Raw genomic sequence first — 13,680 nt, 5'->3', positions numbered from 1 at the left:
TCTAAACATGTATTTATATCACTATTATCCTCAAGTTGGTTCAAAGTCTCTTCCAACATGATTTACAATAATGACATAGTTATATTCCCAGGGAGGGGATGTTCTATCTCAACTTCAGCTTTATATACAATATATCCCTCTTGCAGTCAGATTTACTTCTCTGTAAATATAAAGAAAAGAGTATTTATTACTTATCTGAAAATATAAAGACTATTTTAAAAGAGAAACTCTTTATGGTTGGTATACCCGTAATAAGACAGATACTATAGAACTTCCATTAATGCTACAGTAATATTACAGATAAGTCTAAATTTTCTTAGGCTGAAATGCAGAATTTGAGGATACAGGATAAAGGTAAAGATGGTGGTATTTAAAGCAAAAATGTTTAGCTGTCACAATAAAAAGAATCACCACTCAAGAATAACAATCATCTTCAAGTCTATGAGTCCTTATTGTTTGTTCATAAAACGAACCAGCCCATTATGAGTATGTATGCATATTAAGTTCTAAAATTGATTCATAATCTACTTCCTTCATGGCTACATTGAGAGAAAGGATAGTTATATCATCTCACCCAGAATGGTTGTCAGCACCTTTCTGGTCATAGTGCTGGTACTCTAGGGATGAATCCTATCTGTCCATTGTCAAATGTCCATTGTCAAATTGTGAGGGCACAGAATCTACTTGATACATAGTAGGGTTTATTAAGCAAAGATAAACTCAGGCTAATACTTTTAAATGTATTTTGAAGAAGTATATTTTTTATGTGTAGGAGGACATATTAGGTTTGTGAAATTGGTCTGTTAACAACTCAGTGTATCAGTTTTCCACAACTGTAAAATGTAGATGTTAGACTAAGCAGTCTCAAAATCTCTTACCAGTAAAATTCCATGATTATTTATTAAGGGGAAACTGAACCAGTATAATATTCTCCCTATATATACAGTCTGTTTTTAGTCTAGGGGAGTTCTCAAGAAAAATTGAGTTGTGGTGTATTTTCCAAAGAATGCTTTACACACACACACACAATTCCAAGGTTTAAAAGCTTGAGAAACATTACCGATGCTCTAGCCATTTTGGCAATTCACAATGCTTATTATTAGCACAAAAGCTATATAAAAGTATAAAAGAAACCTTTTTTATCCTGCATTTCCGAAATTCCCTCCAGTTCATCATAACTCAAATGGCACCATCATTCTAAGAATCACCTTCTACTTCTCTTTTCCTTTCATCCATACTTCTAATCCATCAGCAACTCAAGTTGGTCCTATCTAAAAATATATTTTAAACCTGACCTGCTGCTTAAGCCTCTCCTGCCAACAGTCTGATTAACTTTATATTTTCCCCAGACCGAAAGTCTCCTAACTGGGTTTTCTTCTTCTGCTCTTGCCCCCCAACAATCTCTTGTCCCCAGTACAAGTGTGATTGTCATCGTTGTTGTTGTGGCCGTGCTGCATGGCTTGCAGGGTCTCAGTGCCCCAACCAGGGATTGAACCCAGGCCGTGGCGGTGAGAGCGCCGAGTCCTAGCCACGAGGCCACCAGAGAACTCCCTACAAGTGTGATATTTTTCAGACATAGAATATGGTCACACCCTTGCTCAAAACTCTCCAGAGTCTTCCGATGACCTATAGCGCCCTTCCCGCTCTGGCCACTGTCTACTTCTCTGATCTTCTCTCCTACCAGTCCTCCCCTCACCTTGCTCATTTTGCTCCTGTCTTCTTTATTTATTGCCAGTCCTCATTCAAGCCAAGTCTGAGCCCACATTTTGGACTTTCCTCCTGCGGTTTCATCTGCCTTGTAACTTTCTTTCCTGATGCTTTTGCATGGTTGGTTTTCTCTAATCATCCCACCCAAAAGATGTCCCCTCTGTCCCTGTCAAATCCTTTACCCTACTTTGTTATTTTTTATAATACTGATCTCTACCTGAAGAATATTAATTTGTCTCCTCAAACTAAAATATAAACTAAAGTAAACTGTAAAGTATATAAGAGCAGAGAATTGTTTTCTTCACCACTGTATTTCTCTAGTGCCTGAAACAGTGCCTGGCACATAGTAGGTACTGAATAAATATTGAATAAATGAATGAATGAAAGAATATATGAGTACTCCTAAACTCCACTAAATTCAGACCTCCTTTCTCAGTGTCACTAAACGGTCTTTGTTCCTGCTAATCTGCTTTCCTAGAATTTCTTCCACATCTTGCTCCTCTTTAAGGAGACACTCTTGGTACTCTGTTCCAGTCCTCTTCAAATCTTGCTCGACCTCTGTGACGTTTTCTCTGCTACATTCTCCCACAATGATCTCTCCCCGATTCTGACCTTCCACTGGACTCAGTCTTTACTGTATATATCATCACATAATTGTTCTTTAATGATTGTGTATGTCTCTTCAAAAAGATTATATACTTCTTAAGGACAAGGCCACACTATATGTATACTTTTTTTATATATATAAATTTGTTTATTTATTTTTGGCTGTGTTTGGTCTTCGTTGCTGCGTGAGGGTTTTCTCTAGTTGTGGCGAGCGGGGCCTACTCGTCCTTGCCGTGTGCGGGCTTCTCATTGTGGTGGCTTCTCTTGTGGTGGAGCACAGGCTCTAGGCGCCTGGGCTACAGTAGTTGTGGCTCACGGGCTCTAGAGCGCAGGCTCAGTAGTTGTGGCTCACGGGCTTAGCTGCTCCGCAGCATGTGGGATCTTCCCAGACCAGGGCTTGAACCCGTGTCCCCTGCATTGGCAGGCGGATTCTTAACCACCGCACCACCAGGGAAGTCCTATATGTATACTTTTTGGGGGCTCAGAGCAATAATGCACTACTAGTGGCAGTCTTAACTTTGTTACTGGTCAGCTGATTGACCAATCAATCAATGGATTGGCTCAATCTCAAGCATGTAAATGAAACAGCTTGTGGATATGTGTGTATGTGTGGGGGATGCATATAAAGTCAGAAAAATAAAGGCATTCATACCCGAGCAGCACTGTTAAAAGGGCAGCGTTGCAATAAAAACTGAAGAACTATTTCACTTCTTATCAGAAGGTGTAAATAGTCCTTCTTACCCAATGGTATTACATCTACTGGGAAATCCGCCTGAGTAATCACAGTTCCGGATCATCATACTTGACCTTTCTTTAATGCCCACGAAAGAGCTTGTTAGTGAATGTGAAAATGGAATCCATTAAACATATTACTAAACATAAAACATATGTTTATGAGTAATTTTCTATCAGTGGATTTGCTGGATATCTCTTTTTAAGCATAAGTTTAAAATATGTAGGAGGGCAGGTTGGAAAAGTAACAGTGATAAAGGTAGGCCTAATATTTTCACATCTTCTGGTATATCTTATTGGTGAAAGCCCAGAAGATATTGAAATCACAATTAGTACTGTGTATTTAATATTTAATATATATATTAATTATATATACATATATTTTATATACATATATATATTCAAAAACAATGTATCAGATTTTCTGGGATGTAAACAGTGTTCTTAACAGTCCCACTAAAATAAACCTTTTTTTTTTCTGTAGCTGAATTTGAATTTTGCTCTCTTGACCAGTATGAGTTTACCATGCATCATATTGTGTTTTGGTGATAGGAAATAAAAGCTAAGGTCTAGAGATGCTTTGTTTTTCTTTTGCTATGGCATGAAATACTAATGGAAAGGTAAATCTAATACAGGAAATTATTGGAAAGTCGTGTCTTCTTTTTACCCCCTAAGCTTAATATTAACTTTTTTTTTTTTTTTTGCGGTTGTGGCCTCCCCCGTTGCGGAGCACAGGCTCCAGATGCGCAGGCTCAGCAGCCATGGCTCACGGGCCTAGCTGCTCCGCGGCATGTGGGATCTTCCCGGACCGGGGCACGAACCCGTGTCGCCTGCATCAGCAGGCGGACTCTCAACCACTGCGCCACCAGGGAAGCCCAATATTAACTTTTAATAAGTAGTATGTATGCTTTTAAATGGTTTTCAGCAGTATGCTAGCAAACTGAAGAGATGACAAAGAGGGAAAAAAAGATTTATAAAGCCCAGGTGTGTGTTTCAGAAGCCTCAGAATTTCCAGGGGTTTTTTTCAGGTATCTGAAAGAGCTGAACAGTACCTGAAGCAACAGTAAATAGAAGGGAAAACAAAGCAGTTAGAGCTACACTGTTATGAAGAGATTGTAAATCCTACAGCCAGTGTTTGCTGCAGCTACCCTGGACATAACATTGTCAGCGTGAAGTCACAGAATACAAATCTTTGATTCACTTTGAGATGAAAGCCACAAAACCAGAACTAAGTCCCACTCTTCAAGGGTGCAAAAAGAATATTTTGCCAAAATTCTTCTTGCCTCAATAAAGGATAATAAGGTCATGCCTAATAAAACTGAAACTGTTGAAATTCAGGAAGTCGCCAAGAACATCAGTTTGATGCACTTGTTTCAGAGAGAGGAATTGTCCCTGAACTATAAGAGAAAGGTCTCAAGTGTCCCCCTCATAGACGTGATCTTACATACCATGCCCAGAAAGCACCCACCAAATTGGAATCTTAGATCTGAAATGGCCCAGTTTATCTTCTTCCTCACAGAGTATCAGTCACCTTCTTGCCCCTTAAAGTGTTGAACTCCTGTTTATTTAGTGGATTCTTGCCTTCAGACAGTTCTGGGGAGGCATGGGGAAAGATGTGAAGTTTAGCTACCTAAACCCAAAGTCAGTACATCCATCATCTTACGGTTTCTAGTTCCAGGGTGACCTTTAACACAAACAAGACAAGGGGAGTGCTTAGTATGTTTAAATTGAAATCTCTCAAACTTTTTTGTCCTTGTACATATCCTTGCTTTTTAAGAAATTACAGGATATTCATTCTGATGCATAACCCGGAGGATTGTTACTTAACAACAGTCGCAGGTTGACTGCTAGTTTGTGCAATTATGAGTTTGTGCTATACGCTATCAAAAGGAGAAGTTTCTCCTCTATCTAACATTCATAAATTCTAAGATATTAAATCAATTTTGTTTTTAATTGAATTCCTGATTGTTTGGGGTGTGGCTTCTAAAAGACTTTGAATTATTATATCTAATGTATGTGTGAGTGTATATATATATATATATGTGCATGTTATGAACCATGATAGTAAAACAACCCCCCATGAAGCCACCTCCAAAATGAATCAACATATTTCATCCTGATTCCATCTTCCAAATACAACTATCCTGTTGTGTGTTTTTTAATAAATTTATTTATTAATTTATTATTTATTTTTGGCTGCATTGGGACTTTGTTTCTTCGCCCCTTGGAGGGAGCGGGGCGGGGGGGCGATACTTTACATTGCGGTTGTGCGGGCTTCTCATGGCTTCTCATGGTTGCCATGGCTTCTCTTGTTGCAGAGCAAGGACTCTAGGCACGCGAGCTTTAGTAGTTGTGGCTCCCGGGCTCTAGAGCACAGGCTCAGTAGTTGTGGTGCACGGGCCTACTTGCTCCGCGGCATGTGGGATCCTCCTGGACCAGGGCTTGAACCCATGTCCCCTGCACTGGCAGGCGAATTCTTAACCACTGCACCACCAGGGAAGCCCTATCCTCAGTTTTGATTGCATAATATCCTTGGCCTTAAAAAGAAAAGTTATATTGCCTATTGATGTAACTCAAAATAATATACTTTTAAATTTTGCTTGGTTTTTGCATTTTATGAGAAAAAGGGTATTGAACTATCTGTAGTCTGATTGTTTCCTTTTTAAATTCAATTTTATTACAAGTGTTTATTAATTTATATTTTTCTGAAATATTTGATGGTATGGTTGGTAATATGGTAGGTAATGTGTGATATATTAACATTTATTATACAGTTGTAATAATTAAGACAGCATTATATTTGCATTTGCATAGGGATAGGTGAATTGTCTATGGAGTTAGAGTAGGGAGCCTGAAGACAGATTCATGCATATGTGGAAACCTGATTTATGACAGAAGTAGCATTGCAGATGACATATTTTTTGGCTCAAGCAGTTTCTATAAGATATGCTAGCATAGGTATACAGAGGTCTGTGTTGATAGGTGTTCATTACAGCATTGATTATAATAGCAAAAGATAAGGAACAATTCAAATGTCTATCAATAGAATAATTTTTAAATAAGTAATAAAATAATCCATTATATAAAATTATAAATATACAATGGAAAACTATGCAACTGTTTAAAAAGAAAACAGGGAAAACTGGCCCTCCCATACACTACAGATGGGACTGATAAACTGGTACTCTCACTCTGGAAAGCAATTTGGTAATAACTATCACAGTTTAAAATATGCAAGTCCTTACAGACAACCCAATTAAAAAATGGGCAGAAGAACTGAATAGACATTTTTCCAAAGAGGAAATGCAGATGGCCAACAGGCACATGAAAAGATGCTCGACATCGCTAATCATCAGGGAAATGCAAATTGAAACCACAATGAGGTATCACCTCACACCTGTCAGAATGGCTGTCATCAGAAAGAACAGAACTTAAAAATGTTGGCAAGGATGTGGAGAAAAGTGAACCCTCCTACACTGTTGGTGGGAATGCAAGTCGGTGCAGCCGCTGTGGAAAACAATATGGAGGTTTCTCAAAAAACTAAAAATAGAACTACCATATGACCCAGCAATTCCACAGGTGGGTATATAACCAAAAAAACAAAAACACTAATTCAGAAAGATACATGTACCCCAATGTTCATTGCAGCACTATTTACAATTGCCAAGGTATGGAAGCAACCTAAGTGTCCATCAACAGGTGATGGATAAAGAAGATGTGGTATGTGTGTGTATATATATAGATATATATCTATATATATACACACACACACAATGGAATATTGCTCGGCCATAAAAATGAATTAAATTTTGCCATTTGCAACAACATGGATGGACGTGGAGGGCATTATGCTAAATGAAATAAATCAGACAATGAAAGACAAATATTGTATGATATCACTTATATGTGGAATCTAAAAAATAAACTAGTGAATAAAACAAAAAAGAAGCAGACTCACAGATATAGAAAACAAAATAGTGGTTACCAGTGGAGAGAGAGAAGGGGGGAGGGACAGTGTAGGGGTAGAACTGAAAAAGGGATTATATGAAATCATCTGTGTGAAATTTTGAAATTATAAAGCACTATAGAATTTAAAGAATCTTTCATTCAATAAAAAAATGAAATAAATAATTAAAAGAAGCACTGGACATGAATGGATGAAGAGGGGTGACTGGCTAGGTGTCTGTCTAATCAAAAGGCTGGCCCCATCTAGAATGTTGCGGATTACTCCGTGGATTCTGGAACACTGAAAACAACAACTGCACAGGCAGTAAAAATGAATTACAAATACTTTGGCATCTAAGAGAGAAGTATGTGTCTAATCAGTCCATTGACTAATATTTTTATGTCAATTACTTAGAAGTGTCAGAAATTTTACTTTTTATCTTAGTGAGATATTTTTTCATTAATTTCATTTATTCTTCACATATTTACTGACGGCCTTGTGTATTGAACCTCTGCTTTTTGTCTTGCTCCTCTCCTAGTCTATTCTTCCTACAGCGCCCATGTGAACATACTAACATATGTTCAACTGCAATTATATCATTATTATTTTTGCATCTAAAAAAATAAATAAAATAAAATATGCAAATCTTATGATGTAGAAATTCCATGTATTAGAATCTGTCCAAGAGAAACCCTTGGACAACTTCTGAAGGGAGTGCACTCAGGTTGTAAATTTCCTTGTTGCTTCATAAACAAGACAAAATTGGAATAAACTTACATGTCTGTCAATGGGAAAGTGGCTAAATAAATCATGGAATGCAGTCAAGCAGTTTCTTGAAAATGAAATAGGAAAAATTTCCAGTAATGACAGTGGAAGAAAGTGATTATGTGAACCCTGCCATAGTTAACAATTACAAGATCTTGACCAAATATTTTTTAAAAATCTATCTTTAAATGCTTGAAAACACCCAAAGTAGACAGAAACCACTAGGAATGGACCGGACCAAGGTGTTGGTATACCCTTCTGTACTATTTGAATTTGGACCAAGTGCAAAATAATTTTATAAAACCGCAAATAATTAGATTTCAATCTGTTTTATGTGTATTAAAATGAAACATTAAAAAATTCAACTTTAGTCTCCTACATAGCTTTTAAATTAGGTTAAGCATGTTTTTACTTTTAGAATTAAAAGTGCATCTATCATTTCCTAGTAGATTGCCTTGCTCTATTCGGGTTAAGCATTTATTGATTCAGTCAATCTCAGCAAATATTTATTGAATGTCAAACATGTGGCCAGACCCTCCTCTAGATGCTGGGGTACGATAGTCAGCAAGACAGACAACTCTCTGCTTACCTGGGGTTTATCTTGTAATGAACTGTCTTATTTGATAGAGACTTATAAGCAGAAGGTATATATTCACCTAAAGGTATCATCTGAGAGGAAGAAAAAAAAAAAAAAACCCATGTGAAAAAAGGATAAACAGGAATCTTCTTTATGTACATTAAAATCCCAAAATATTAGAATTGAAGGGAGTCTTAGTAGTTTTCAATCTTTTTACATGAGGATTTTGCTAAATATAATATATTGTTTTTTGATTAATTCTTAGGATACTTCAAAATTTTAATCTTTCATTTTTTCAGTCATTTTGAATTCAATGGATTATGGATGTGTAATTTAATAGGGAATTCTTGTTTGGATTTGTCTTTTTTCTTTTATGTTGGGGGGAGCATGTAGGAGGAATAGTCAACTTTTACATAAATATGACAGGTGTGTATCATGAAATGGAATTTATTTGGCTTTCTTTTGAGTTCCTCCATTCTATAACCTGTAGGTAATGTGTTGTCGTTGGTTATTTTTACACAATGAGCAATTTTTTAGGGCAGAAGAGTTAGAAACCCTTTTTTGATGTATCCAATAATCCTTACCATCCAGAAAGTTCTTTGTTATATGACTTTTATTACTAAGCCTCTATGGTTTTGTTCACTGTATTTGTTATTGATACACTAAAACAATCCTAATAAAAAATCTATAACTCAACGGGAAAACCAAGTCAAATTTGTTTCAACAATATCACATGTTTCTTAAAATAAACCTTTCCCAAGAACTTTCTCTAATTTCAGGAAATTGTTTATATCCTCACCTGTCTTTTGTCCCAGTTAAACTCTATGCATGGAGTAATTATGCTGTTTTTCTATACCATGTTTTTCTTCTGTTTTTTGCATCTGTTATATTTTTTGTGATATTTGTGGATGTCTAGTCTGTATATTCATTAAGAACTGGTATTTTTATATACTATTTTATATTATCTGAAATCACTCTGATCAGATTTATGGTATTTCTCCAATAACTGAATACCAACATCAATTATAAAATTGTAATGATTATCATCTCAGCTTAGATGATAGGCCAGAAATAGTGACTGCACTGTCTCTGAGTTTAAAGCACTATTTGATTTTCTAAATCATCATCTGAAAAGGTTTCTCTAGTGGGCTTCTGTAATATTCTTTAGCCCTCAACTAAGTATATTCTTTTTCTCTTTCTCTCTCTCTCTTTAAAAAAAATCAACAGCTTGATCAAGTCATCCGCCAAAGAAGCCTGTCCAGTTTGGAACTGTTCCTCTCTTGTGCTCAGAAACAGTTAAGTGCTTTAATGGCTACGGAACCAGTTGACATTGAATAAAGAGAACGTGACAACCTAACCCACACTGGCAATGGATAAATCATTAGACCTCTAAAATACATGCTGTGAATTATAAAGATGCTTTTGTTTTCTTTCCAAACCTTGGAAAATTGATTTCCACTTCAAGGATAAACCAAAACAGTATTTAGAAGAACTACAAGAGATCTAATTTATTTTCTTTTGTTTTCTCCTTTACATTTACTATTATTTTATTAGCAGTAGTAGTAACAGCAACAAAAAGTATGATGTGACCCCAAAACCATTGAAAATTACCAGATTACCAAAAGTTAACTAAGTAAACTTTATAGCCTCTGGTGCCCTGTTAACATTGTATTTGGCAAAAATACTAAATATTTTTTACTTTTTGTTTCACAATGACTTGATAAGATTCTAGGATGTCATCATACATTTATTTGATTTTGAGGCTAGAAACAGCATGGTTTTCAACATCACCTATTTATCTATGTAACTTAGATGTAAAACACTGATATGACAGAGAATCATTCTGATATTACCAAACCTCTTTTCTGTAGTGGGATCTGTGTATTTTCATTGGTAACAATTAACAACACTAAAGATTATTAAATTAATTCAACTTTGATCTGATGTACCATTTAAAGGAATATATGTGTGTAATGTGCTTATTTCTTATTTCTTTTCTTCAAAGTCACTATGAATCAATAAAATCATTTTTCTTATGAATCATACCATGAACTTAATCTCTAGAAAGAGAATATAACTTAGCCATTTATAGGGATTCGGGTTCAAATATAAGAGATGTGAAATACTTTCCCAGTACTTCAGGAGGTACTTAATTCATGAGCAATGTGCTTCAATGTGAAATCATGAGTTGTTTTCTTTTTTTTTCAAACCTCAAAACTAAAATATCATTACAAAAGAATGCAAATATTCTGTCTTGTTTTCTGAAATGCTCCTACTTTCATAGGCTTTGTACTTTTCTGGGAATTTCTCAGTGTAATAAAAAAGAGCTTCAAATCTTATTTGGTTATTATTATTTTTTAATACTTTTTAAAAAATTAATTATTAAAAAAAGTTTTTTCTTACTCAAACTTCCTCACCCATGGATGATGTTTTTAATTTATACCTTCCCCTAAATATTATAATAATATTTATCAAGAATCTTTAAATGTTAATGACTACTTAGGTTTCTCTTACAAATTTAAATAAGAAATTAAAGCAAGCAGGCCACTGACTTGAAATGCAGCATAGTTTAAAAGGGGGAAAAGGGCTTTTAATTCAGGAACAAGCCAATAACATAATGTTATGGTCACATTTAAAATCAGTTGACTCTTTGTCATCAAACTTTAAATGATAGGATATTTTACAAGTTACTCAGATATGACTTAGATGAAAATGAAGCATAACAGGTCACTGAAACTAAGATCCAGAAAGCTGTAGAAATATCAAGAGTATATAATAATCTACACCTCTCTTTCTACCCCTTCCAGCACAGAATGATTTTTTCTTCTTCCATTTGGGGTTACATTAGTCTATGCTATTGACATAGAGTAATTGTGGTCTGAAGTAATTTGGAACAGATTGACACTGATCAGTCTGTGAATATTTGAGGAACACCCACCATGCACAATAATAAATTCTTATATTGCTAAAATACTTTTTTCCCGTGGAGTTATCCTTAAAGATAACTGAGAATAATCATCTGAACATAAAACTATTTGATACATTAATCCTTCCAAACTGAATTAGCTAATAATCTATTTTGGTGATGTTCAAATTATAGATTTCCACATTTAGAACTGTGTTCTGTTTTTGTCCTGGTTATCGCAAGGACATAAACCATCTCAGGTAGCATTCACTAAGAGAATTAGATGATTAAGCATTGTGCTGTGCCCAAAGATAAGAGTTTTTCCCTGAAATGTGAGCCCAAAGTGTCAAAGTAGTCAAATGTTTTGTATCTAAAACTTTCCCCTCCTATTGTATGGTTTCCTTAACTCTCTTTATATAGCATTTTCTACCTTTATGTTTAGGTGAATAAGGCACCATTCTGAAAGACTAAGGGTAAGAGAGGAATTCTGTTTTTAGAATGACAAAGCCACTGTCAAACTGTGACTAATTTTAGTAACATGCTTGAGAGTTCATTATTAGAATAGTTATTTCCTCAAAAAAAAAAATGAGTATCTGCTTTGAGCCAACTATTTTCACATGTTAGCTCAACACCCCTGTGAAGTTAAAATAACCTTGTGAAGGAGATTCGATGTTAGTGAATATTTGATGTTTAATTGCCCTTGATGACCAGGTAGAGTTGGGCTTCAACCCCAGAGCTTTCAACAGTTTTACTCCTTCTAGTACCCTGGAGATACCCAATAGTCTCTCCATAAGAAATTATCTGGAAATTTTTATCCCATGTAGTCATCAGATTATTTTAATCTTTAAAGAAGGAGGCTAGCCCCCTCTTATAAGCCTAATTGGAATTCTAGCCCTGCCACATTCTAACTGTAGAACATTGGACAAGTTGCCTAGCCAATTTGAGTCTCTGCTTTCTCGTTTGTGAGGTGAAAATAGTGATTTTTATAGGCTTTTTTGTGAAAATTAACCTTGTAAAATGCCCCATAGAGTAGACCTCACTGGCGTGGCCACCAGTTCACAACAAGCCCCCTTTCTCTGGGAACTGCCTACAAAATACAGGTGCAGTTGCCCACAAACAACTGGCCAAACAATATTATTCTGCCCCTCTAACGTTGACGGGCTAATCCACAGGTGAAGACCACATTGGCCTCCTGTGAAGAGTCATGTGCTGAGATACTTCAACTGTTTTACCCTAGGGGGCCAGACATGAACTCTGCTTCTGAGGTCAGAAGTCCCCTGATCACTGCCTTCCCTGACTCTTGGATTCTTTGAGCTACCCAAATATTCTTCCAATATGCCAGTTGGAAGAATACTTTTTTCCCTTAAGCCAGCCAGAGCCGGTTTCTATTACATGCAACCAAAAACGTATTAACCGAGGCAATCCAGCACAGAGCCCAGTGCATAATCCCTGGATACCCAGCGCTTGTAAATTCTTCATTTCCTCCACCATACTAATCCTCATCCAAAATGGGAATACTCTTTGCTTTATTTTTAAGGAATGTTAAAAATATAACTGAACCAAGGCCCCTATTGTCTAATAAAGCCAAGTAAATCACAGAGACCTAAAACTATGAACAAACAGTGCCCGATTTAGAAGTTCTCTGTCATTCAGAATCTGGAGTAGAGGTTTAAACCCAGCCTCACTAAATGCTGATTCATGTTGCAGTTCAGTGGAGCCTTACTCAGTGATTGCTTTGAAATCAAAACCAGAACAACGTCCCTATGCTTGATATTATTCTGCATTGAGTCAGGTATTTTTATTCTGATAGTTAAACTGACTGGAATCAGGAAATGCTATATATGCCTTAAAGAATGATAAAAAAACAAAAGAATTATTCATTCGCTGAATTTAAAAAAATAGTCTTTGCATAATAAATCCTGAATAAGAAAAAAAAAAAAAAACCTATGTAAAAACCTGGAAAACATGTATGAAACTCCAAGAGAAAAAAACGAGAGTTATTGAATCCAAGCACTTATCCCCTAGTCTGCTGTTTACATACCAGTAAACAACTCTACTGTGTCTCTGAAGACTACCAACAGGAAGCAGAAAGCCAAAATAAATTAATAGTTCTTAGGTTGGGAATTGGATTCAAGTGATCTCACTGAAAATATAACTGTTGTCAAAAATTTATCTCTGATGAAATTAAATACCAATTAACTGATAAAATTCAGTTGTGCCTTTGATGAAAAAATATTGTTTGATTTTGGAAGTTATGTGTTGGCATTCTCAAAATTATAAAACAGAAACAAATTTTAGACTGTTGGGAGAGATTTACCTTGGAGATGGTACAGTATCTATCTTAGACACTGAAAACCAGTGTACACTAAGAAACATAATCATTTAAGAACAATGGTAACAGCTACAGCAACAAACTGTCAAAGAATACCACCACCCTCCCAG

The 13,680-nt window shown here is 35.8% G+C and overlaps 1 protein-coding gene across 4 annotated transcripts in view; it reads left to right on the top strand.

The window, feature by feature from the left end:
* The window catches only part of CCDC91 (coiled-coil domain containing 91), a 409,698-nt gene that overhangs the window by 365,664 nt on the left and 30,354 nt on the right, over positions 1 to 13,680 (top strand). For 3 of the 4 annotated variants that reach the window (XM_060305802.2, XM_060305805.2, XM_060305803.1), the window contains one exon: positions 9,561 to 10,561. The exons of the other annotated variant lie outside the window; for it this stretch is intronic. In XM_060305802.2, the coding sequence (XP_060161785.1) occupies positions 9,561 to 9,671 (111 nt within the window). In that variant the 3' untranslated portion in view covers positions 9,672 to 10,561. Of the gene's footprint in view, positions 1 to 9,560; positions 10,562 to 13,680 lie in introns of those variants that run through there. 4 annotated transcript variants of the gene reach the window in all.

This window comes from Globicephala melas, chromosome 10 (assembly GCF_963455315.2).
Source record: "Globicephala melas chromosome 10, mGloMel1.2, whole genome shotgun sequence".
In the NCBI taxonomy this organism is placed as follows: Eukaryota; Metazoa; Chordata; class Mammalia; order Artiodactyla; family Delphinidae; genus Globicephala; species Globicephala melas.
This window is presented reverse-complemented; position numbering and strand designations above follow the sequence as displayed.